The sequence below is a fragment of the Eurytemora carolleeae genome, unplaced genomic scaffold (genome assembly GCF_000591075.1).
Source record: "Eurytemora carolleeae unplaced genomic scaffold, Eaff_2.0 scaffold32, whole genome shotgun sequence".
Classification (NCBI taxonomy): domain Eukaryota; kingdom Metazoa; phylum Arthropoda; class Copepoda; order Calanoida; family Temoridae; genus Eurytemora; species Eurytemora carolleeae.
Window position 1 is genome coordinate 88,078 of NW_019396068.1, and position 27,813 is coordinate 115,890.

At 33.3% G+C, this 27,813-nt stretch overlaps 1 protein-coding gene across 1 annotated transcript; it reads right to left on the minus strand.

The window, feature by feature from the left end:
* Positions 1 to 1,577: 1,577 nt before the first annotated feature.
* Positions 1,578 to 26,137, minus strand: LOC111710991 (A disintegrin and metalloproteinase with thrombospondin motifs 9). The gene is made up of 28 exons (XM_023485206.1): positions 26,086 to 26,137; positions 24,310 to 24,371; positions 23,326 to 23,451; positions 22,630 to 22,773; positions 21,503 to 21,569; positions 21,250 to 21,292; positions 20,381 to 20,592; positions 19,758 to 19,959; positions 19,425 to 19,505; positions 17,239 to 17,341; positions 16,464 to 16,589; positions 15,446 to 15,580; positions 14,770 to 14,901; positions 14,361 to 14,429; positions 14,160 to 14,258; positions 13,530 to 13,631; positions 13,414 to 13,437; positions 12,938 to 13,042; positions 12,668 to 12,841; positions 11,809 to 12,000; positions 10,650 to 10,744; positions 10,214 to 10,272; positions 9,658 to 9,698; positions 9,021 to 9,211; positions 7,770 to 7,858; positions 6,372 to 6,463; positions 4,310 to 4,414; positions 1,578 to 3,800 (listed from the first exon to the last, which is right to left on the minus strand). The coding sequence occupies exons 1-28, from the start codon at positions 26,135 to 26,137 to the stop codon at positions 3,705 to 3,707; spliced, it is 3,018 nt and encodes a 1,005-aa protein (XP_023340974.1). The 3' UTR covers positions 1,578 to 3,704.
* Between the last annotated feature and the right edge of the window lie 1,676 nt (positions 26,138 to 27,813).

The window sequence follows — 27,813 nt, forward strand, 5'->3', positions numbered from 1 at the left end:
ATCATTCATAGGACATGGAAAAATGCTGAATAACCAATTCAAGAAACGGGATTTAAGCGTCTCCAGACCTGGCTGAAATTCAATAATTCCGTTTCCTAAACTATTTTTCTACGCAAAATAAAAATATTTATTGTTTTAGACCAGAAGACTTCATTGAGGGACTTATTTATGAAAACTTTCCTAAAAACGTCAACCTTTAAAGTTTAAAATAAAATAAAATCTAAACTTTAGACTTCAAACAAAAAAACATTTCCGTGGTTCTACCAAGTTTCTCGATAAAAATGTTAAACAAATCAGTCCAGGGATTCACGAGTTATGATCGGAAATACTAAACAGACAGTTTCAAATGTATGTTTTTTAAAACAACACTTTCCTAAAAAAAAAGAGTTTCCAATGCAAGTGGGGTTTACTTGCGCGCAATTCGAGACCACTTGCGCGCAATTCCGCACAGTTGCTTGCAACGGAATTCCGATTGGAAACCCTACCAAAACTCAAAGTGATTAAATACTAAAGTGGACCAAACTCATAGTTGGATGACGACATTTTATGTCCCAAGTATTTAAAAAATTAACATGACTCCCATATAATATTTTCATTGATCTTTGGTATCAAACAACTTAACAAAGACATTCACCAACTGTCATGTTTCGTGGGACACCCTGTAGGAAAAGATATTGAGAAAGAGATATTCAGTTTTTTTTTCATGAAGGGCTTACATTTTTTTTATTTTTAGGGGGGGGGGTGCAATTTAGAAGTGCCAGGCAAAATCAATGTATTGATTAAGCGACTGTATAGTATTTACATATGAAACTAGAAATAAAAAATACAAAATTTTCAGATTTTTGATAATAAAAATTTCGAAGTTCTAACTGAAGACGACATTTGCATGGGTCTTTAGTCTATTTTTTCTAGTCTTTACTTTCCAAAAGAAATCTTTTCGTTTAATTATTTCCAAACCAAATAAAACCTTATGGCCCAACCTGTCGTCGTTGCCTAAGTCTGTTCCACTTTAGTATTCATTCACCTTGACCAAAACTAGTCTGGCTGGTAAAATGCAAAAATGTCAACTTTCTTATAAATTCAAAAGTTTTAAGAAATAACAAGTAAATTTCTGATGCAGGATCTTTTATTTTACATCCTGTTCCACCCTTTTCTTAGTTCATCTCTAAGTTCCTAGTCTGACCCAGTGTTGTTAATCAGTTTGGATCGTTTTCAAAAGAACTTCCAAGATTTCAAAACTTTGTTATGTTAAAGTTTACTTTTAATAAACTTTGCAATATCTTTATATCTTCAACAAAAATTTTGATAAACCATCCAAAAAAAAACAGTTACAAGATGTTTGTTTTTGCATCGTTTTAGCATCGTTTTTGCATCGATTTTGCATCGATTTTGCATCGTTTTTGTATTGTTTTAACATCGTTTTTGGGTCGTTTGAAATACTAAAAGAAAAGAAAATGTTTAAATAATAAATTTGCTACTCTTACAATATGCCTTTTGACCTTGTAAGAAAATATAGGCAAAAAATAGACCAACTGAAAGTACATAGCTAGTCTGACACCATGAAAACAGAATTAGAAATATTCTTTATTTTGCGAAATTCGAACACAATTATTAAAAGTTAAAACACATACAATACAATTTTTGGAAAACAATGCAGCCCTATTGTATTAGTTCAGGGAGATCTTTATAAAACTGGCAGCATCATTTGTAAACTGTACAAGATTAATGTACTGTACAGCATTCATATGTACAACTATTCAGGTAAATTCAGTACAATAGTAAAAATAACATATTTACATCTTAACAATTATTATAATCTGTACATTGAATACAAATCGAAGTTCTCCGTCAATGAACAGAAAATTGTTTTAATATCAGTTGTTTTAATTTGATATTACATTAGTTCAGGTAAAAGCTATTGATAAACAATTATACAGTCCTAATTAGAAGAATCTGAAAGACCCGGAATCGGCAATTAATCAGAAGACTTTACAATAGATTTTGATCTTTGAAACAGCATTTATTTAATAAACGATAATCATGAAAAAGCCCTAGGTCTGTAACTTCCAAAATGTTGTTTGCTTTTTTTGTGCGTTCAATATCACAGGAGATATGAATGATTCAAAATTAGAAAATTTTCGTTTTAACAAAAAAAATGAAATCTAACCAAAATTCTTTATATCTCTGGTAATTTTAAACTCACAAAAAAGGCAGAACACATTTTGGAAATGGCATGACCGGGGCTATTTTCTCGTTTCAGTAATCATATTTGTAAGATTAGATTGACAAATGAATGCTGTAAACTATTTCAAAGATCAAAGACAAAGGTAAATTCATCTGTTTAATTGTCAATTAATTCCGGGTCTTGCTGGTTAGGACTGTATCTAAAAAGTAAAAGTTTATAATAAAAAAACGGTAGAAATGGAGTTGCGTAAATATAATGAAAGTTAAATGACCACTTGACAATAGGCATTAGGTATGGCTTGCCCGCGAACAAGTCTCCTGGGTTAAAGCAAAGAAACCTTCACTAAATTCTCATGTTTTTTGGGACTTCGGGACATGTACATAAATAAATTCATACATTAGTTTAATGGCAGTTTTTTATCTTAGTTGGTTTAGTTTAATTTAACTATAAAGAGAATACTGGGTTTACATTATTTAGATCTATAATTGTAGAGAAAAGGTTGAGATCAGAACAGTTTAACGGGTTTAACTCTGATACTCCTGTAGGTTTTATACCCGGAGATTCGTCCCAAACATAGACATTCGTCCCAACAACTTAATATTAGTGTTACTGCACTGCAGTTAAAGGTTTAAGAGTCAAGACTACGTAGAAAAGCATTTTTAACCAGCACATAAAATTTTGCTTAAAATTCTTCATTTTCCTACATCATTTAAACATAGTCTAATACTTGGATTGGGAGTAGATCTAGTTTATATTGGGAGTAGATCAAGGTTTGGTTGGGAGTAGATCTAGTCTAGGTTGGGAGAAGATCTAGTTTGGGTTGGGAGTAGATCAAGGTTAGGTTGGGAGTAGATCTAGTTTAGGTTGGGAGTAGATTTAGTCTAGTTTAGAAGTAGATTTAGTTTGGGTTGGGAGTAGTTCTAGTTTAGGTTGGGAGTGTATTTAGTTTAGGTTGGGAGTAGATATAGTTTAGGTTGGGAGTAGATCTAGTTTAGGTTGGGAGTAGATCTAGTCTAGCTTGGGACTAGATCTAGTCTAGGTTTGGAGTAGATCTAGTCTAGGTTGGGAGTAGATCTAGTCTAGGTTGGGAGTAGATCTAGTCTAGGTTGGGAGTAGATCTAGTCTAGGTTGGGAGTAGATCTAGTTTAGGTTGGGAGTAGATCTAGTCTAGCTTGGGAGTAGATCTAGTTTAGGTTGGGAGTAGATCCAGTCTAGTTTGGAAGTAGATCTAGTTTAGGTTGGGAGTAGATATAGTTTAGGTTGGGAGTAGATCAAGGTTAGTTTGGGAGAAGATTAAGGTTAGGTTGGGAGAAGATCTAGTTTAGGTTGGGAGTAGATCTAGTCTAGGTATGGAGTAGATCTAGTCTAGGTTGGGAGTAGATTTAGTCTAGGTTGGGAGTATATCTAGTTTAGGTTGGGAGTAGATATAGTTTAGGTTGGGAGTAGATCAAGGTTAGTTTGGGAGAAGATCAAGGTTAGGTTGGGAGAAGATCTAGTTTAGGTTGGGAGTAGATCTAATCTAGGTTGGGAGTAGATCTAGTTTAAGACCAATATGATGCTCCGGAACACAGGTTCCACAATATCCTCCACACTTCCCGTAAATCATCTGATTATCCTAAAAGAATTTGCATTTCTTTAATAGAATTTGAAAAAAATGAATACTGTTCGAAACAAAAGTATTTTATGAAATAAATTAATCAAGATTAAATTCATGAAAACGTGACATAGAAAAACTTAATTAAAAGCTTAAAAGATCTCTTTTTAATTCTAGAAGAATTTTAGAATTTCTAGAATTAAAAATCAAAACAAAAGAGAACTGAATGAATAGAAAAACAAATTCATAGTTTAGTAAAGCAAAACCATAACTTCAGTCCAACAGTCGTCCGACTTTTCCATAATTTTATGGGTCTTGCAATATACTTTTAAGTATATCATTTGGTGCGATTGGGAACATTGTGGGTGGGGGGTTGTTGGAGTAATTTAAACCTAATTTTTTTTTTAAATTATATTAATCCGAAATACATTTCTTCCCCTTAAAGAAAAGAATAAAGTTATATTTACATAATCTCAGTTTCAAAGTTTTAAAGTTTAACGTGAACATTTAAATAAAAAACTGATTTTCACCTGAACTCTTTGGAGCCAGATGGAGGGCCTGTTCCCTACTCCAACCCACCCAGTGAACGGGGATACTCGGAGACCAGTTCCACTCAGGTTAATGCTGAACTTACCCTGGTGAAAATGGTTTTAATCAAAGAGAATAGAATATATATTAGAGTGGAATTTACTAGAAAAAAGTGTAAAGCGGCCATTTTGTTGTACTGTTTCCATACTGCAGATGTACTTCACATATTTGCGCTAAATAACCTTTTGGGCCCTGGAACATCATTTTATAGAAAATCTAAAATTAATATCAAAAGAAAACGAAATTATGAAATAGGCTGGTTTCATTATTGACCAATGATAATTTCACATAGATTCTATGCCTCTCACTTTATAAACGATGATTTTCCGTTTTAACTATAAATCAAATGATGTTTTTTATTCGCCTAATTCAAATTATAAAGTTTATTAAGCTTTTAAAAATTCGAAATTGAAATGGATAGTCTAGGGAACATACTGTATTAATGTACTCTACTTTATATAATTTGTGAACATTTACATGATTTGTACACTTTGAGCTCCCTTTCAGGCTGAATGGGACTGACAAAATTGATACCGAGGGATTGTCTAAAGTCCACTCTATTATATATTCTATTCTCTTTGGTTAAATACTTCACATTGGAAAACATAGTAGTACAGGGGAACCCTAAATATATTATTAGGGTAAGGAAAGGCATCGTGTGGTACTGTTTTAAACATTCAAGGCTTTTCGACTTTAGAGGTTCTCTAAAAGAATTTGACTCTGCTTGCTTTTTGAATATTTTTTTAGGAACCATTTGAGTCGTTTTTACGGTGCATATTTGTTCAGCTAGAACGCAAATTCAATCTTAAAAATCCTTAAATATTGTTCATTTTTCGGGGTTGATTTTGATAATCGATTTTTCAAAAGTTATTCAATAACGACGACGAAATTAATGTAGTAAAAATTCTACAGTAAACTAATTAGTTGTTTAGGAACAGGTTGAGAAAATAAAAATTAACTGTTATCATCGAAAACAAGTAATCTTATTCAGTCTTGGTTTCTGTGATGTCTCCTTGTTCACAAACATACTGTAGATTTCCTGCAATTTTTATTGAAAAGACGACATTTGAAGAATTTGAAGAAATCTGCGAACAAATTCATGAATAATTCAATATAATGATGAAAAATAAATAATTAATTTATTGTCGTCGTTATTTAATAATTTTAAACCAATTCTTAAAACGTAACCAACCAAATGGATGATTTTGAACGTCGACCTTGCGCTCAAACTCAGAAATTATACACCATAAAAACATAAAAACATAAAAACATGTCTCAAATGAATCTTTAAAAATTTCTCCACAATACTGCAGTCTCAGTTCAACTCCCTTTAAATTTAAGAGTCTCAAAAAAATAAACAAAAATATTTGTTTGGAAGATAGTCTTTGTCCTTTGACACACTATTGCTCTTCTACATTTTTGGTTTGGTAATAGAATGGGTTCAATCCTCTTGACTGCTTCTCGACCTTCAATTTATGGGCGCTTCATATCAAATTAGATTTATAGAGAACTCGTGTTCATCAAATAGATTGTTAAGTAAAATAGATGGCAACGCAGTATTTGTACACTCTCAGTACAGCTGTATTCTTACATCATAAGTGTCAACTTATTTTTTGTGTCCGACAAAATTATTAATAATAGTGATAATTTTAGATTAATTAGAGCTTATCTTACTGTGAAAAAGGTGCAATTTAATGTCTTATTTGGTTTCTGTTTTCACACTTTTTTATTTAATCTTGAAAAACATGTCAACTAATGTGAGAAAATTTCGTTTCCTTTGTTATATTTGACACTTGTGACGTCGTGTATAATTGGTTAATTTCTCTGTTGCCACCTATTGTACTTGATAATCTATTTGGTGTTCATTGAATGTAAAATTAGATTGGCCGCAAATATTATCAAAGGTCAAAGACGACCTATACGATCCCGCCTCCAATCTTTACCTGTGGACAGTTTGTCGCACTGTAACAATCTCCAGCTTCTCCCTCCCCCCCCAGTAAATACCTGCGGACAATTTGCTGCACTGTAACAATCTCCGGCTTCTCCATATGGAACATGTTCCCCTTGAACTTGCCGAGAGAATGTGAAATCATGAGCTAAAAAGAATTTGAAAAAATGTTATTTTTTTGAAAGTTTTTTAGATGAACGCAACATTTCTTATATAATTTCCTGCCATTTTCTCTTTTTAAATTTGAAGAAAGTCTTTCATACTTAATTGATCCTCTCTCTCAAAATAACTGTATATATACACATATTACTTCTCATGGGTTCTACAAATCATTTAAGGGTACAGAAAACTGACCATCTCGGCCTAACAGGAATTTTGTAGGCTTTAAGAGAAGTAAAGGGGTTTATCCCCCTGACTGGGAAACAAGAGTAGAGGGACTACAGAAAGATTATTTACGGATTATGGACGGACGAAAGATAGTCACAAAATACTTGCAGGAACTACTCACTTCAGACAACACAAACCATCATTAAAGGGTCTATAAGTGGACAAAAAGGGCTAGTGGATGAATGAAAAAAAAAACAGAGTGAATATGAATAAGCCAGAGGGACTAGCTGACGCTAAGAAACACATAAAAAGATATAAGAATAAAATGGGGAAAATAAGACACTAGAAGAACGGAATTTTTTTGCGCTTCGTGGACACATTCAAAGAATTAACTCATATCGTTCATTTTACAGCTGTTGGAAATATAAATTTTAAAAGAAACCCAAGAACAAGTCATAGAGTATTAAAAAATCAATTTGCATTGTACACTGAGAAAATCTGCTTTCAACGACTGAAAAAATTCCGTTTTTTCGAAATTAACCCCTTAAATAAGCATCTTGAATAATCCCCCCCCCCTGACAAAAGTTCTAGTTGCGCCCCTGGGTCGGAAAACACTTAGATCCTATTTCCTATGATATGATGAAAATTTAACAGGTATCCTATAGGGTTACCCTGAAAGGAGGAGACATGAAAGATGACTGTACAGAATTTATCACCCTTTTTCCTACTTTTTCGGTTCTATCCTCCTAGTAACTTTTTAACATCTTTGTTAAATCATCTTGTAAATAGGTTTAAGACTGTATTTTAGAGAAAAGTCCAAAATTATTCTTTAGATGCAGTGGTAGACCATTATATCAATACAATGAAGACGACTATCGATTCAAATTCAGGTTTTTAACAGCATGGGTAAGTCTAGAGAAGGTGTCGATTTAAAAAGCTTCTCTTGACTACTTGTGTAAACTGTAATTCGAAAAAAAGCTTGTTAACAATTAAAACTTAAATAAAACAGTCATCTTCATTGTATTGATATAATCGCCTACCACTGTAGTTGACTTTGAAGAGTTTTAAATCGCGATTAAAATCTCATCCCTTGTGGGCAACTACAGGGCCCTATAGTTTAAACTTACAGTTAATAGAGAGCGAGGTGACGTTTATACTGATTTTACTCCACATTGTCAATCCTTCACGAGATTCATCCTTTACGCAGTCACAATCACTGAAAAAAAAAAAAATATTGTATCAAACATTTATTCATTTTTACAATTCTCATACACCTAGTCCCACGAAACCTGTCAGTTGGTGAATAGTTTTGAATGTCTTCTTCCATTTACTGTATTAGATGTTAAAGACTTTTTGCAGTTTATTTAGTTTTTAAAATCTGTTATCCAAATATATTTGATTTTGAAATCCATTTTACTATAATATGGTTGCTACGAAATATTTTTTTATTATTTTCCTTGGTATCAAACAAACTATGGAAGATAGCTAGAAGACATTTTAAACTATTCACCAACTGTCATGTTTCGTGGGACACCCTGTATAGCAGAACCTAGCCTAAATTGCCATTTTTTAACTGAATCAACATTTTGTAAAAGATAGAGTTTAACTATTAATATTTTTTAAATTTTATCAAAACAAATAAAATTTTCCAAACCAAACCATTATTTTTAATGGTAAAAGTAATATTGTCAATACTGTCATATTTCAAGTAAGCTAATTTCAGATTCACAAATCCCAACGGTATATTCATCATTGTTGTCCAGAGAAATGTTTAAAGGGTATCATAAAGGGTATCATTGTGAATCAGGCAACTTTGTAACTTAAAGTCAAATTTACAATCTTTAACCCTAAACAGGCTGAGGGGGCGTTTGGCGCCCCTCCCCCTGTAGTTTTGTTGTCCTAGCACTCTCAATTTTGACACGGTCACTGTAAATTTTTGTGAATTTTAATGAATAAAAATTTAAGGGATTTAAAAAGAAAAATTTAATGTCCAGGGTTTAGGGCAGTAAAAAGTGTTAAAAAATTAAAATAGCCAATAACTTTTTTGTGACTAAAGCTACAGATCCAAAAACAATATTTTTTTAAAACCCTTGAAAAATGTCTGTCGAAACATGCGTTGAACTTTGTTTTAAACATAACACAATATTTTTTTGGCATTTTTTCATCCCTACCCTAGCACTCAAACTATTAAAGTTATCGGTCTAATTTTTTTCAATGAGCTGGCCTTGAAAAAATGGACTATGAACATGCATTTCAACCTCATACCTATCTTTAAGGCATTTTTTTCTAGGGGCGTGGGCGTGGGACGCCCCCCCCAGGCTAAACAAAGATTCAGACCCCCCGGCCATCGTAGGGTTAAGACTTAGAATAAATCCTACTTGAATCTAGATCCATTATTTGGACAGGAGTTTGGAATGATTAATCTCCGACCATAAACCTCAGAGTAGTTCTCCTTCTCTCCTGAAGGCAGGCTGAGGTATTCCTTCGGCATAGAGGTTGACATCTTGTGGCAGTAAATGGAAATATTTTTGCCACCCAGAAGGATCAAATACTCTCCATCTACTGTCGTCTAAGAACATTTTAAAGTTTTTAATCAATTGCAAAGGAATTGAGTTTTTGCCACAAACTCAAATCTTCTGATCCCAATATCTTTGCAACCTGATAGTGCAAACCTTTGATATTTCAAACTTAGATTATTTTATCTTTAAGTATTAATAGTTTGAAATATCTAAGGTCTACGACATTAGGTTACAAAGATATAGAGATTAGAAAATCAGAATTTGTGGCAAAAATTTAGCTCCTTTAAAAAGTTTTATAATTACTAATAGAGTCTTTACAGAGTTTACTTGCATATTTGAATGAGAATTAAAAAATTCAAATATAAAGATATTTATCATGTAATGACTCCTTGCCATTCAAAAGTGTTTTAAAAGTTCGTTGGGTATATTACTATGGGCATGAACATTGAACCTCCTTTTTGTTAAGAATTAGTTTGTTTTATTTGAGAATTATTACCATTAGTTTCTGTTTGACATCAAGACAACTCTGATATCCACCTAATTCAAATTATTGTAATATATTAGTACAATTATTATCAATACTAAGTTCACGTTTGTTTAAAATATGCCAAATTTCAACTCTGAGAGAAAATTTGTTATGTTTTCCTTCATTTTCTTTAAAAGCAAACTTTAACACAATATACAGTTTTCAAATTTTGGAAGTTTTATTTTTTAAAATTAAAAACCAACCATAAACAACGAACAATCTTATAGGTATGATTTAACGATATTTATTAAAATTCTGACTAGAGAGTATTTTTGTCGTGAAAACTTTATCATGGAATAATTATCAATTGTTAGTCTCCCAACCCAGGACAAGTTAAACATATTTGGAAAACTAAAAATCTATCAAAAAAGTAAAAATAACTGTGTGTAGAGAAACAAATGATTATAGCAATTGTAATATTAGCTCGATAATGCTAAATCAGTAATAGAATATGAACAATTGCAATCTTAGAGAAAAAGCAGCATAATGTTATCAATTAAAGAAATAAATATGAAAAATTGCTTACATTGGTTTTTGGGACATCTTTGTGTCTTCTTAGGCTTAAACTGGAGAGACAAATTTTTCCTAAAAATAGATTTTTATTTATTCAATTTTTTTAACTTAAGATTTAAACAATTGTGACCATGTACAAATTTTTATTGGGATTGTAAGCGTAAGTGATCAAAAATGTGGAAGATATTGTCGTTTTTCTGGATTTAAAAGTATTTGGTTCTGATAATTCATATACGTCTTTTTGTAGTAGAAATGCGCAAGTCACTTTTGTAGAGAAACCTCAACACAACTGAAAATTACCAGTTTTCAACATTTTATACATTGATATCAACTTAATACTTGATCAGACAAAGGTTTTAAAAGTACTAACGTAAATCAGGCATTGCCATCTTTGCCTGGAGAATAACTTAAAATTAGGCTTACAGTCCCTTTTAGTTTATCCAACTTACTTGCACATCTTATTTCTTATTCTTTCTCCTTCATTTGTTTGGCAGAAAACCTTCCTTCTCTTCTTCCCGGACTTTCCACACTTGCTCCAGGTACACTATAGAGTACATGGTTTTTTTCAGGACTAGGTTTACTCCAGGTACACTATAGAGTACATGGTTTTTTTAGGACTAGGTTTACTCCAAGTACACTATAGAGGACATGGTTTTTTTAGGACTAGGTTTACTCCAGTTACCCTATAGAGTACATGTTTTTTCAGGACTAGGTTTACTCCAGGTACACTAGAGAACACATGGTATTTTTCAGGACTAGTTTTACTACAAGAACACTTGAGTACATATGTTTTTATTCAGGACTAGGTTTACTCAAGGTACACTAGAGAACATGTTTTTTTTTCAGGACTAGTTATACTTCAGGTTTCAGGTACACTAGAGTTCAGATCTTATTATGACTAATCTTCAGGTACACTAGAGAATATGTTTTCTTCAGGACAAGGTTTACTGCAGATACACTAGAGTACATGGTTTTTATTCTGGACTAGTTTTACTTTAAGTACACTAAAGTACATGTATTTTTAGGTCAAGGTTTACTCCAGGTATGCTAAAGTACAGATCTGAGTTAAAGAATTAGTTTTTTTATCGATGAAAATTTTTGTTTAAAAACGATAACTTTGTGGTCTCCAATGAGAACCTGGGAGTCTCCAATGAAAATTCAAAACGAAAAATTTGAAAAAGGGGAAAAGATGAAGAGGGTCTCCAATGAAAGTTTGGGGTCTCTGTTGAAAAGTATAGGGTATCCGATGAAAAGTGAAGGGTCCCCAATGAAAATCTGGGGTCTCGGGTAAAAAAATGATCATTGGGATCTCCAATAGCACTCAAATGATATTGATTTTTTACCAGACTCCAAATGTGTCCAGAAATATCTTAGTTTCGTGTTGACACTTAGACATTAGAAAATTTAATGTGTTCTACTTAAATTACAATTACTTTATTTTTCATTATTACTTTGAGATTTTTCATGTCATTGTGTTAATTGGATTTGCAGACAGATATAGAAGGATACATAACTAGTCCTAAGACTTCAATCTATTTGTCTAAAAAATATCTTCTCACTATCTAAGATTAAAATAATATTTGCATTCTCTTCAAGATGATGTTTTACCTCGCCCCAATCTCCAGTCTCCCAGCGTATCATAGACGAGCAGGGAACCACCATACATGACCTCAGATCGTCCGGACGAGAGGAGGAGTTGCACCCGTGTGGGGTCTCGTCCGGGTCAACCCAGGAAAACGTGTTGACCCTATGACATGAGACCCGGCGAGTTTGCACTCCTCTCCCGCATGTATGACTGCACTGGATATATTTAAATATTTTAACTAACTAGATGCATGCAAAGTGTGTTAAACTATTAAAAATTATAAAAATATAAGACTCCCTCTCCCTCAAAAAAATTATATTTCAAACTTTGATTGAAATATCTCATGGTCTATAACATTGGGTTGAAAAAATATAGGGTTTATAGAATCAGCTAGTTTGTTGCAAAGGCTCAATTCCTTTGGTGAAATAACTTTGGTGACACATTATTACACATTTTTATAAAACAATGTGAGTCGTGCTATAATAGAATATGGGACTTTATTTATCTCAGGAGCAGGAGGAGAATATGGGACTTTATTTATCCCAAAAACAGCAAGGGAATATTGGACTTTATTTATACAGAAGAAGCAAAAGAAGCTGTAAAGCAATAAAATATTGGTTTAGGACTATCAGGATTGAAGACGACAAACGTTATTGAAAAGTACCAGAATGGAAGACGACTAAAGTGTAAGAGAACAACCAGGAAGGAAGAAGACCAAGAATTCAACAGTATAGAACATAGAATATATACTAGAATTGTCTAGAAGACCTATTAAGATATCTGAGAAGTACCAAGATAGAAGACGACCTAAAGTGCTTGATATTTTTCTAGTGGAAGCCGACTTTAAGTAGTTGAAAAGTGGTAGGTTGGAATACGACTAACCTGTGACCAGTCTCCAGCTATCCACTTGAAAGGGCAGGGAATCTTGTTGCAGGCCTTCTTGTACTTTGGTTTAGGTCTAGACAGACAATGTTTATCCGTGACCTCAGTTTGGCTGCTCAGGTCAAAACATACAACTTCTCTTCTTCTCTCACCTCTCTCACACGTCTTGGAGCACTTCAAAACATTTGTTAATACAATAACAAACTTATTTCATTAATTTAACAAGTTTTTTATCTTTTTTTAAAAACAATTTTTGGTTTTAGTTTTTACCTGAGACCATTTCCCAACTTTCCATGCATGAGATCTTCTCTGTTTCCAGGTACAGGACTGAAGCTGGCAGCTCCGCCGGTCATTTGGCCGATTCTCCAGTTCGCACTAGTTTAAGAAGAATATTAAGGTTTAAAAGAAGAATGTTCATGTAATTTTTACCTGAAGATCAGGAAGGTTCTGAATCTAACTGATGATCAGGAAGGTTCTGAATCTAACTGATGATCAGGAAGGTTCTGTATTTAACCTGATGATCAGGGATGTTCTGTATCTAACCTGATGATAAAGAAGGTTCTGTACCTGACCTGATGATCAGGGAGGTTCTATATCTAACCTGATGATAAGGAAGGTTCTGTATCTGACCTGATGATCAGGAGGGTTATGTATCTAACCTGATGATCAAGAAGGTTCTGTATCTAACCTGATGATAAAGACGGTTCTGTATCTAACCTGATGATCAGCAAGGTTCTGTATTTAACCTGATGATCAGGAATGTTCTGTATCTAACCTGATGATAAAGAAGGTTCTGTACCTGACCTGATGATCAGGGAGGTTCTATATCTAACCTGATGATAAGGAAGGTTCTGTATCTGACCTGATGATCAGGAGGGTTATGTTTCNCAGGAAGGTTCTGACCCAAATGATCTTGACATCTAACAAGACGGAGACTAACTCCTCCTCCGCACTTGACGGAACACTGAACGCAACAATATCAATTGATTTTGATTTTTATTTTCAAAATATATAAAATTAATTTTGGATAATTAACTAATTCTACGCCAAACCTTAATTACGAAAATATATTGAAAAAGAAATTGTAAGATATTTCTAAAATGATTTTCTTGTTGTTTGGGGTTTAAAAAAGTGTTAAAGGGATTATAAGCGTAATTTCAAGTGACCCTCCGCATACAAAGATGACAATGCCAGATTTACAACGGTTCCCTTTAAAGCTTTGTTTGATCAAGTATGAATTAGATATCAATGTTTATTATTTTAAAAACTGATTATTTTCAATTGTGGGTTCTCTACTAAAGTGACTTGCGCATTTCCACTGCAGGAAAACATATAAAATTATCAGAACTAAACACTTAGAAGCCCAGAAAATGACGACATCTTTCACATTATTGATCAGATAAAGGTTCCAAGGGTACTGTTATAAATCGGGCATTGCCATCTTTGCATGAAGGTTCACGTCCCGTTAATTACCCTGATGAATATTGTTCACCTGACTCCAGTCTCCAAAGTTCCACTGAGGACAAGGTTCAGAATTACATTCTTCTCTTTCTTGTGGTTTCCTCTCCTGGTTGCATTGATCTACAGAAACCTTAACAAGATAGAACCTTAAACCATGTATTTAAAGTGACATGAAGATTGGATAATGTAAGATGAAAACAATATTTTGTAAAGATATTATATCAATATTCACCTCTATATTGTTAAACTGAATACAGCTGACGTCTCTTTGTCGTATTCCTCTACCACATGACGCAGAACACTTTAAATTAATGAAAACAATAAAAACATATTATTAAATGAAGCGTTTGTAAAAAAAATGATTAATTCAAATCAAATTAGGTATTGATCGACAATTTTCGTCTCACAGATCAATCAAATTTGACTGGGATGCATTCCTCTTTTTATTTACTATACTTCAAAAGAATATAATAGTATAAAAAAGTTTTTTTCTTGGAAAAAAATTCTTGTTTGTTTTAAACGGCGAATTTTAAGCTTTTCAGAATTTAGATTTTATTTTCATTGTGCTCTGCTTTCACAGTTTTGTTTTGAAAAGTTTTGACTGCAATTTGAATTTCAAATATATTCCAATTCCCCCTTACCAGTTGCCAGTCTCCAGTTCTCCAGTGGAAACTTCCAGGTTTATCCATCCTCTCCTCCTCGGTTCGGTTTATCTTCTCTTCTCCGGGTCCAACCATTGTCGCGGATTTAACGATATCCAACGAGAGAGCAATCTAAAAAATAAAAATGGAAAGGTAAAAAAAAGAATTGATGGATTTTGTAACCGAAGTGGGAAAATGAGCGATCAAAGTTAAAAAATAATTCCGATTTGATGTTTCTGTAAAGGGGAATAATTACATCATCCAAAAATATGAAGCTGAAAATCCACTTTTTCTCTGGAGAAACTGCACACTGGTCACTCATTGGTATTATACAATCTCTTTTCTTATTCATAAGATAGATATCAACGTAGAACCATCTTTTTTAACATTCTGAATTTTTATTAGCTTAAATATAGACGGATGGGCTTTTCAGCTTCGCTCATTGTTGACAAAACAGAATAGTACATATTTGTTGTTCGTTTCTAGCTATTTTGCAGACAAACTAATTTTAAGATGTATCCCGTCAATTGCCCCCTCTCCGAGTTTCCATCTACTTCTGCTTTTTCTTAAGATCTGTTTTCATGTTTCCACCCCCCTCTCTCTTTCCCTCAACATAGAACCATCTATTTACATTCATAATTTGCCGTGAACACTCCCTTTCAAGTGCTCTCTCTACCTGAGGAACAGAATGATGACAAGGGCTGAGATCGCAGATCTCCTCCATCCCTGGTTTTCTCTCCAGACAGATAGTTTCTCCTTGTAGCACTCCGTCCTCACGGCTCACACAGCTAACCTTCCTCCGCCTTATTCCCTGAGCAAATATAAACCAAAATAAAAATAATTTGTCGAGAGGGGTCGCTCCATCTTGATTTTACCCAGTGCAGGAAATGGTGGTGGGGGGGGGCTGTTGTATTTTATACAAGCTGAAGTGCCCGGCGCAGGCCAGTAACTGCCGCTGTACAAACATAGATTACAACTTATAATATGTATTATTTAAAGATAAGTTTCAAAGTTCATTTAATTCCCAAGACTCAATCGTCGCCTTCTACTTCTACAACGAAACATAATTTACGCACTCGCAAAAAATGTATTCATGATCACATTCTCACATATGGGACATAATTGATCAACATTTTTAAATACAAAACATGCCCCGATTTGAGTTGTTGCCACAAACTCTAATTTTCTAATCCCTGTAAATTTGCAACCCAATGTAACATACTTTAGATATTTCAAACTATTAATCATCCTAAGACAAATAATTTAAGTTTACAAGTTAAGAAATATCAAAGGTTTACAAGCTCAGGTTGCTAAGATATAGGGATTAGAAAACTTGAGTTTGTAGCAGAGACTCAATTCCTTTTTAAAAGATTTTAATTTCAATTAATATGACCGAATTTCACCTTCAGATGTTCAAATCTTGAAAGCGTGTGCTTTATATGAGGTACTTTTATTTCAACCTTCGATCAAGATTTTGAAAATTCTCTATCTGTGCTGGATTGAATAAAAATTCCAATCATGGCTCGTCCCGTGTATCATAATAAAAATTGAATAACTTTCCCTTTAAAGGGACAGTTAGCGTAACTTCAAGTGACTCTCCTTGCAATGTCCGATTTACAACGATATCCTTGAAGCCTTAATCTGATCAAAATATGTAAGATATCGTCGTTATATTACTCTTATGCAGTCCCTACCTTTCCGCAGGTGACAGAGCAGCCGGACCAAGCTCCGGTCAGCCAGTCTCCTGTCGGACACTTCTTATGATTACAAGGTTGTTTATCAATTGGTCTACGTCGGAACCTACTGCACTTCTCCTCGTTCTAAACAGTCAGTGCTGTAACATTAATTCATTTCTTTCTATTGGAAAAAAGTTTTTTATGAAATTCTTTATCATAATATAAACATGAATATAAATATTAAATCTTAGCATTACAAAATGTTTGTTTTGTAAATTTGAAATTAAGTGAAGTTTAGGAATTTTGGGATATTGTAATTTATTAACTGCATTTTTTTGTAAACATGCCTGTATTCATTGTATCTGAATGCTTGGCAAAAATGCATATGAGAGTCCTTTATGAATATTTTTAAAGCTTAATTCTTAAAATTAAAGTTTGAATGAACGCAATAATTTGAAAATTTAATTTCGTATTTTGCAGTGCTTATGATCCATTTCATTTAGATCCGGAGCCGGATCAAGGTCATAAATGTTACCTTAAGATTTACTATTCTTTCGAACAAAAGAAGAATTTAAAATAATTTTTCTTCTTTTATTCGCTAATATTTTTGCAACATTTTATGAGTCAGAGACTCCGAGTTAAAGAAGTTTCAATAATCTTTCTTTTTTTAACAGTTTAAATTTGAGTTTTGAGAGTAAAAAGGTTTTTTAAAGTTTTTGGTTAATATTTCCCCCTTGACCTGGATACATTGCTAGTAGTTTAAGGTCTGATGTTTATATATTTATCTCCGTACCTTCTCCTGTACTCCATTGATCCTGTCGTAACAGGCAACAGGACGGGTTTGCTCTCCTCCTCCGCAGGGTTCGGAGCATTCTCTCCACTGCCCAAACTTCCATCTTTAACAAGAACAATTATTAATTGATTAACACAAGTACCCGGCGTTGGCTGTGCACTTTAGTCTTATTTTTTTACTTTAGGAATGACGTCGTAATGTTTATGTACCATACATAGATATAAGTCAGATTTTATTTTATTTCGCTTCGGATTATCTTTATCTTTAACTTTCAGAACTGCGCTTAAACAACGAAAACCCAAATGCTAGTTTAAACGGTTAATATCTGTTGTTTGAATCATGGCCGTAACTAGGGGGGTGTAAGAGAGCTTTGCCCCCCCTTGTTTACTCTGTGTGCCCCCCCCCCTGGTTTGAATTGAATATATAAATAACCCTGCCAAATCTTGTACTTTTAGATTTAAAGATAAGAACTTTTTTGGGGTTATATTTTCTTATATAATCGAAGATTAATGATTAGAATCATTTAAAGTTTGAAAGTGAAATATTACATGATGCAGAAAAATGCACTTTTCATGTTATATATATATATATAAATGCATTTTACACGTACACATGCAGAGTACAGTTTTCAACTTATTTGATGGAACGTAATTGAGTTTTTGCCACAAACTCTGTTTTATTTGTTCCTATATCTTTACAAACTAATGTCATAGAACTTAGATATTTCAAACTATAAATTCTGTAAAACCGAATAATTAAGTTTGAAATATCAAAGGTTTAAATATTTCAAACTAAAAATTCTGTAAAATCGAATAATATAAGTTTGAAATATCAAAGGTTTACACGATCAGGTTGCAAAACTATTTGAGTTTGTGACAAAGACTCAATTCTTTAAGAAATCCTAAAATGTTAAAATGTTTAAACATTGTCTGATTGAATTGTAACAATATATTTATTATAAAATGAAGAATGAAGGTGAAGTTATATCAAAATATTTTCCCACATTCATCCTATTTTTGTCGGCCAATAAATAAAAAGTTTTTACGAGAATGTTTTTACAGGTTTACGATGGCAGATTCTCTTCAATTAGAATATTGGGAGATAAAGGAATTGAGTTTTTGCAACAAACTCAATATTTCTCATTCATTTATCATTGGAACCTGATGTTACAAACCTTTGATATTTCAAACATAGATTAGTTGATCCATCAAAACTAATAGTTTGAAATATCTAAGGTCTACGACATTTGGTCGCAAAGAATAGGAATTAGAAAATCCGAGTTTGTTGCAAAGACTCAAATCCTTTCAGAATTTTATAATCAAGACTTTTTCAAAATGCCTAGCCCCAACCCCCCCCCCCCCCCCTCCATGAATGATGTAATTAAACCATATTAGATTATCTGCAAGATTACTCGCCAAAATAAATACAGAAAACAAAAGAAACCCTTATAACCATAGAGAATAGAATATATAGAGAGGAATTTACTAGAAAAAAGTGTAAAACGGCCATTTTGTTGTACTGTTTCCATACTGCAGGTGTACTTAACATATTTATGCTTTATAACCTGTTGGGCCCTGGAATATCATTTTATAGAAAATCTAAAATTATTGTTAAAAGAAAACCAAATTATGAAATAGGCTGGTTTTATAATTGACCAATGATCACTTCACATAGACTCTATGCCTTCCACTTTACAAACGATGATTTTCCGTTATAACCGTAAATCAAATGATGTTTTTTATTCACCTAATTCATTATAAAGTTTATTTAACAGTTTAAAAAATTCGAAATTGAAAGGAATAGTCTAGGGAACATACTGTATTAATGTACTCTACTGCATATAATTTGTGAACATTTACATGATTTGTACACTTTGAACTCCCTTTCAGGCTGAAAGGGACTGAAAAAATTCATACCGAGAGATTCTTTTAATTCCTCTCTATATATTCTATTCTCTTTGCTTATAACTGTATGCGAATGATTAGTAGCATTTTAAGATTGATTCAATCTCTTAAAACTTTCTCTTGTGCCGTTCTAATCCCAATTCAGAGCAATGGTAGATCTAACATGATGTGGGACACCCTGTAGTTGGATAACTAACCCTTTGATCATACGAGAATTAGTCTATGGAATGGGTGCCCTTGGGAAAAACCTATAGTTATAAACCTCGTGGTCCACAATGCTACCTGAAGGGCAGTTTCCTGTTCCGGTTAAAAGAGAGTTTGTTTTGAGGAGACGACTCTGGAGACGGTAAAACAGATTTTCTCCTAAAATATTTTAGTGAATCAATTTTTCTTTAGTAATAAAATAATTTGCATTTACGTAATGCGTAATTTAATGAAACATTTCGTAAAAGTTAAGAAACTAATTATTACTCACGTACCTCAAACTCTAATTTTCCAATCTGATGCAACCTTTGATTTTAGAATTCTAGCAGAATTTAAAATCTTGACATTACAGGAGAGTTTTATCAGAGTATTAAGTTTCTTTTGCTTTTAAAGATTTATCTATATCAATACCTAGTCTGTTCGATATCATTTGTAAATTCTTCAGAAATGTCTTCTAAGCTAATATCCTGGGAGATTTGAACTCTAGTCTCCTGACAGGAAATATCCTCACACGTGGATAGGTTGGCCGGCTTCTCCTGGTCGTTACAGAGCTCAGGATCTAACTCATGCTTATTCTCTACAGACAGGCATCTAACCGTTCTTCGCCGAGTTCCTGGTAACATTATTTGTAAACAAAAATTCAAGCCCCCCCCCCCATCAAACCATGCCAGATTCACAATGGTATCATTTACATCCTTGTAAAAGCAACAATGAGTAAAGATCTGGTTGTTTTTATCTTAAAAATTGTTGTATTCTAATATTTCCTTCGCTGTTTCTGCTGCATGAATGGCCCCAAAAAAATACAATTAAAACTGAAAAATTTTATTTAGTTGCTCAGACGAAGTTTTACCAAAAACACCTGAGGAATACAAATTTCTTACTTAAAAATTAGAAAAATTTTTTTTGGAAATTTTTTTTTGGTAAAAGAAATTAGTTAAACTTTGAGAAGTAGTCATTCAGATTCATTTTATCCAGGACGGATCCAGGATCCAGCTGGATCCGGATCTGCAATCAAATAGGATGGTATCTTGTACCTTGTCCACAGTTAGCTGAGCATGCCGTCCATTCTCCCATAGACCAGGCAGCACAAGGACGGACATCACAGGGTTCTCTATGCCTGGGTGTAGTGGACTGATCACAGAGTTCACGGTGCTGAATAGCGTGGTTGAGCTGACACCAGTAGGGTCGCTGTCTCACCCCTCGCCCGCAGGTTACATTGCATACACTCCAGTCTCCGGTCTCCCAACTGGAGATTAGAAAAATTAGATATTAAATCCAGATATTTTTAATGTTGGACGTTATTCCTCTAATTCCCTCCCAGTCCCTTCAACCCTTGAGCCTCTTAGATAAGTATCTAGATGTATATCGATTTTGTGAACGAACGAAATTTTTAAGAACGCTCGAAATTTTTCGTGAACGATGGACGTACAATTCTTACATCATTCAGAGAAATGATAAACGATCGTTTTTTTTAAAAACGAAAGAAAAAAAGAAAAAACGAACGAACTTGAAAAACTTTTTTTACTGAACAAAAGAATTCTCCAAAAGATTTTGACAAATAGATGAACGAGCAAACTGAAAAAAAACGAACGCGCCCGTCTCAACTGGTGGCCAAGCCTATTGAAGCTTTAATAAAGCCACACAATTAGCTCTTTATAACTTGATTGGACCTGCTAAGATATGGTATAATAAATGTATGATGTATTTATTAAATAATTTTTGTAACGTAAACAAATGTAAAATCAACAATTGAAGAGGTTTTAATGTTTTTTTTATCTAAATGAATTATTTTAAAATTTGTCTGTGCTAAATAGCTAAAATACGATAAAATTCGCCCAAAACTGGTTTAAGAACGTATTTAAAATAGGATAGAGAAAGGTGAGAGCTGTAACTTTAACCCCACCTTGGACATTCAGATTCTCCACAACGTTGAGTTGTCACTTTCTCTAAAAAAAATAAAAGTTTTATTGGATTGAAATTAATTTTTCACGTTGCTTTTCCAGTAAAAAGTACTTTAATATCGCTATTCCCAATATCTTTGTAATTTGTAAACCTTTGGTATTTCGAATTGTGAATCAAACTTTTACACAATCAGGTTCCACAGATGTAGGAATTTTAAAAAATTGTGTCGTGAATTTCTTCTAGAGATATGATACCTAGGGCCTGGCAGTTTGTATCTGCAAGTGTTACTCCGGAGGTACCGTCCTCACATACGGCCATCCTCTGATTAGTATACCAGTTTAAACTCTTATGTAAGGAACTGAGTTCTTGCAACAAACTCTTGCTTTTAAATCTCTATATCTGTACACCCCGATGTTGTAGACCTTTGATATTTCAAACTGTGAATTCTGTTGAATCAAATAGTCTAAGTTTAAAATATCAAAGGTTTAGTTCATCAAGTTGTGAAGATAAAGGGATTAGAAAATTTAAGTTTCTAAAGGTAAATTTCAAATTAGATTGTTATTTTGAACGTTTTACTTTTTTTAACAAGCTTTTCTTTCAAAAAAAAGTTTTGAAACACTTTCTCGCAACCAAGCAAGTTTAATATTGTTGGATGTAAAATTAAAACTAGAGAATTATCAAGATCACAAAGTCACACCAATAAATCCGCATAAAGGAATTGAGTCTTTGCCACAAACTCTGATTTTTTAATCCTTATAGCTTTCCAACAAAATGTCGTAGACCTTTAATGTTTCAAACTATGAATTCTGATGGATCAAATTATCAAAGTCTGAAATATCAAAGGTTTACGCCAACGGGTTGCTAAGATATAGGGATTAGAAAATATGACTTTGAAGCAAAGACTCAGTTCCTTTACCTTGTTCCTTATGTCTATATGGAGATAATCGAATTAAATATATATATATTAATATATTTATGGTGCTTGAGATAATTACCATAACACAAACCAATTTCTAAACCTATTTTTGGGCGATTTTAAGAGATCTGAATTTGTTATAATCTAGAGGCAATTAAATGGAATAAATGTGTAACCATTCTCATTCAGCTTTAAACCTCGTGAAAAAGTGAATTTAAGTAATTATTGATCCTTTCAAAAATATATTTGAATCTTTTTTCTTAAGATTCATGTACAAATATTTTGTATTTTTTTAGCTATACCCAATATTTGTTGTATCAATGAGGTATTTATGTGGAACATACATTAAAGTTTAATAGTTATAAAATAGGAAGTGGGATCCCCCCCCCCTTCTCTTCCCTGACAAAAGAGAATGTAGAGAATTTATGTTTAAGACGGTTTATGAGTTGTAAAACTGATCTATCCCTGCTGAGAGCCTCCTCCGCAGGTTTTACTACAGGAGCTCCAGGCTCCGTATCTCCACTTCAACCCTTGACAAGGTCCTTCACAGCTCTCAACTGTACCAGGAGAACCAACCTCCTTCTCACAGTACTTATCAAGCACGGAAACCTGGAATAGATAAAAACAATCTGCAGAGGTTAAAACAACGCTTTATCCTGATATCCACTTTGACAGCTTTTAAATTAGAGGCTAAGTGGTTGATCCTTTCATTTTAATCATACTTTCCGGGAAATCTGTAGAACTGATTTTTACGCGGACATCGGCTTCATCCCGGACTTCACAACACAAAAGTTTCAACCTATTGTATTCTTACAATCACGCCGACAATTTCTTCTCATTTGCGTCGGCAGATTTTAATATACTTTAAAGAAATATCATAAAACCTTAAATCTTTTTTGTCATTTCCCAGTCTCGTAATTTTTCTCTGAATTTGACACATCTTCTAACAAAGAAATTGAGTCTTTGCAACAAACTCTGATTTTAAAATCCCTATATCTTTGTAACCCAATGTTGTAGACCTCAGATATTTCAAACTATGAATATTGTTAGATCAAATAATCAAAGGGTTATATCATTAGGTTAAAAAGATATAACTAGGGATTGAAAAATCTAAGTTTGTGGCAAAGAATCAATCCTTCACTTAGTTTCATAATTCCATACCTTCTTTAGATCCGGAGTAACCTTGATACAGACAAACGAAACTGATCTTACTCCAGGTCCACAGGAAGCTGAGCAGTTCCCTGTCTGAACACGATCCCACTCCAGGCTACAGTGAGAATTGCAAACCTTAAGGAGAACTATTTTTTTTCTGGTTTAAACAGAACGGAGTGCGACATTCTATCCCATGTTGGTTTTATACAGAGAGAATACAACTGTTGAATAGAAAGACGACTTTAAACCTTTAGTTATGACTTTAAATAGTCCTGCAATGAACAAGAAACACATTTCAATTGTGCAGTCTGCACACACACCCATTTCACGTCCTTAGTAAATTTTCAAGCTTTTGGTTAAACTATTTTCTTTTTAACAACGTCAAAAACGCATAATATTGCTAAAATGTCGTCTTCATATTCCACTGTGGTTTTCACTGTAAATGTTTAGATTTCAGTTAAAGTCTAACTTGAAACTTATAATAATGCACTCTGGTTCAACCATTTGTAAGATTAGACAAATAAAGATATATTCGTTTATTACTTGCAGATTTTTTCACGATAAGACTTCTAAAAATGAATGTTAAAGACATTAAGGCCCATAAACAGTCCTTTAAATTCATCCAAACTTGTCCTGGGCTGTAAACCATGGCATGGTAACAAAATATTATATTCACAATAAATGTCTTTTTATACTAGCGGTAGAAGGCAGGTGGCCATGCGCCACAACTTTTTCCCTTCCATGCCACATATAAGCTTATTTGTCTTACGGGACCCTTGAGCCACAAATATTCGTTCTTCCATACCACATCATTTTTCTTAATAGTGAAAATAGAGCATTCAAATTGCGATTTTTAAAAAGACAAAAAAATTGTGACATGGAAGACCGAACAGTTGAGGCTCGCGGCTGCCGGAAGACAAAAAGGCTGTTATCTGGCATGGAAGGGAAAATAGTTGCATATCATGTCCGCCTGCCTTCTCCCCCTCCTTTTACCTTAGTTTTATGTTCAGGTTTGGGAAGAAAGGTGCAGTACTCCTCAGTTACTTCTTTTCCTTCTATTAAGACAGAAACAAATTCAACAAATGTTAAAAAATTCAATTTAGTCATGATCATTGATCATGAATACACACTTGAAACCACGGAAGATAAACCTGGAACTCCAATCTAAAGAAATTAGTCTTTGCCACGAACTCAAATTTTCTAATCCCTATATCTTTGCATCCTGATGGTGTAGACTTTTGATTTTTCCAACTTTGGTTAATTAATCTAACAGAATTCATAGTTTGAACTATTTAAGGTCTACGACATTGGGTTGCAAACATATAAGATTTAGAAAATCAGAGTTTGTGGCAATTCCTTTATAACAAAGTAAGCAAAACGCAGCACACGCATTGCACTAATTGCACAGTACTGAATTGGTTTGTATGGCGTCCAAAATCTTCAGTGCAAACAAAGATACAGGGGTTCCGGACTAACCAGAGTTAGAGGCATTCGGTTTCTACTATTTAAAATCATACGCGTTTTGGTCTATAATTAAACAATCTTAAAACGTACGGATTTGTTTGTTTTATATTTTTCATTCACAACATATATGCTGGCAAAAAAGTATTTAAGAAAAAAGGCTAAAAAATATGTTTAATAGGACAAATCGTGATCGAAAGTCACACCTTTCTGGAATATTGACAGAGCCATTAAATCCACGCGGCAGTATAATTCTTATCTTGCTAGAAACCATCAAAACTTCTTTTTCAAAATATTGTATTGTCGTTTCTGGGGGGAATATAAACTACTCCGTGTTACCTAGGCTTTAATTCTACAAATTAAACTTTTTTTGAAAACAAAATTTTTCTGATATGATATTCTGCTACTGCTAGAAAACTTGTATTTAGTGTGATCTCAATCTATAAACTGATATAGATATATTCCTTTATCATGATATTCTACTACTGCTTGAAAACTTGTATTTAGTGTGAACTGTATCTATAAACTGATATAGATATATTCCTTTTTCATGATATTCTACTACTGCTTGAAAACTTGTATTTAGTGTGAACTGTATCTATAAACTGATATAGATATATTCCTTTATCATAATATGCTACTACTACTGCTTGAAAACTTGTATTTAGTGTGAACTGTATCTATAAACTGATATAGATATATTCCTTTATCATGATATTCTACTACTGCTAGAAAACTGCTTGTATTTAGTGTGAACTGTATCTATAAACTGATATAGATATATTCCTTTATCATGATATTCTACTACTGCTTGAAAACTGCTTGTATTTAGTGTGAACTGAATTTATAAACTGATATAGATATATTCCTTTATCATGATATTCTACTACTGCTTGAAAACTACTTGTATTTATTGTGAACTGAATCTGTAAACTGATATAGATTTATTCCTTTATCCATGATATTCTACTACTGCTTGAAAACTTGTATTTAGTGTGAACTGAATCTATAACCTTTTTGTTCTATTTATTTAAGACAGCTGTAGCGTATCTCTTGAAATTTCTTTTGCTGGTTTACTTATTACTGCCTGTAGCTCAAGTTTGAATACAAACAAACCCAATTGTATGATACAGGGTGTCCCATGAAACATTGGAATAAAGAGACGACTTGAAAATCTTTTAATTTAGACTTAATTTAGACAGAATACCAAATAAATAAGGCCCTACTTAATAAGAGCAATAATTAGAAATAAGGATCACCAGGGGGGAGGGCAACTCAAAAGTTCGCGTGCATTAATTGCGCGAATACCGTATCTGGAACCCCCGTCAACTTTTGCCTCAAATCCTGAATACGCAATCATTTTGCTAAAAATTGCGTAAAAAGCAGGGTTAAATGGAACTTTTTTAAGCATGCTTTTTGACGCAACATATTCGTGTTTGCGTAAAATCATTTTTTTCTTTCCTTTCTGTGGAGTATCCTCTACGCAAACTGATTCTCTACTCTGACGACCTAGAAAAATTAATCATAGTGAAAAAAGTTTTACAAAAGAATTTGGGGTCCGTCCTAGAGAACGATTTTTAGACCCCCCCACCCCCACCCGCTCCCTCCTATCAATCTTGTAAATGACCACTNAAAAATATGGAATTCGATTGAATTAGAGCTGAAAGAAACTAAATCTGAAAAATCGTTTAAAAGAAAAGTCACCAAGATCTATTTAGATAGTTATGCAAATTATATCTGTAAAAAAATCTGTGTATCATGTGGATAAACTTAGTCTTTACTATCTTCTTCACCCTGTAGTTCATAAACATGATTTCAATAACAAATGTAACCCTCTGTTCCAACCTTTATTATTATTATTATTATTATTATCATTATTATTATTGCCTGCGGTGGATAAACATTTCCGACGGAAAGAACCTCAACTACTAGATCTTTGTTTAGGGTTTTACTGGAGAATATTCTCTCCTCTACTACATCAGACCCGGAGTATTCAAGCATAGATCCTCCGTACTAGAAGAAAGCTTTATATTGAGAACCAAGCATTTTTTTGTAAACATTTGATAAGAACTGAGTTTTTGCCACAATCTCAAATTTTGTAGTCCCTATATCTTTACAACCTGATGCTGTAAACTTGTATATCTCAAACTTAGATTATTTAATCTAACAGAATTCATTTTTTGAAATATTAACGGTCTGCGACTAAGATATAGTGATAAGAAAATCAGAGTTTGTGGCGAATACGGTTTAACAAATTTTTTAAGAATTCCATTGAAAAAAGAAACTGAGCCTGAGGTTGCAACTTTTGATTTGTGAATCTTGGGATCAAGCATTGCTCTTCAATTTACGCAGATGTACGGTTTAACTTGATTCCTCTTCGATATCCCGTGGTGGTCATTCCTTTCAGGGATAACTTTAGTTGAGGGATCAAGCATTTATCCTCAAAAAAAAGACCAACATTGGATAAAAAGATCAATATTAACGTTACTACACACAGAAGTTCCGCCCTTTGGAAAAAGAAAATCAAAGTCTTGAAAATCTTCAAAAGGTTTCTCCATAATACCTGAACACTCTTCGTGAACATGGATACAACAAACCCTCCGTTAATGATATATTCTCCTGTCTCTGTATCCCGGAGAGCGATATATGTATCATCCTTCCTCTTGTTCAAATATCCAACCTGCCTAGAGATATCAGACCATGAATTGCTAGATAAAACCCATTGATAAAACCCTCCCCTGTGGTCTGCTTTGATAAAACGGTTTTATTATCTCTGCAAATGTAACAATAATTCAAATCAGCGCTCAGTGCACACGAAGGTATAAAAGTATTGGTCAAAGCATTTGCATTGAATTTATGTTATTATCTTGTCAACATTGAATACCTCTCTCCTCCCATATAATTTACACCAAGTACTATAGTTAGGCTCAAATCCTTCATTCTCGTCCTATTCCTATCCTCAAATTTCTTCCTGTCTTCTCTATAGTTTAGCTTAAATCCTCCAATATCTCTTATGATCCGATACCCCCTAGCTCT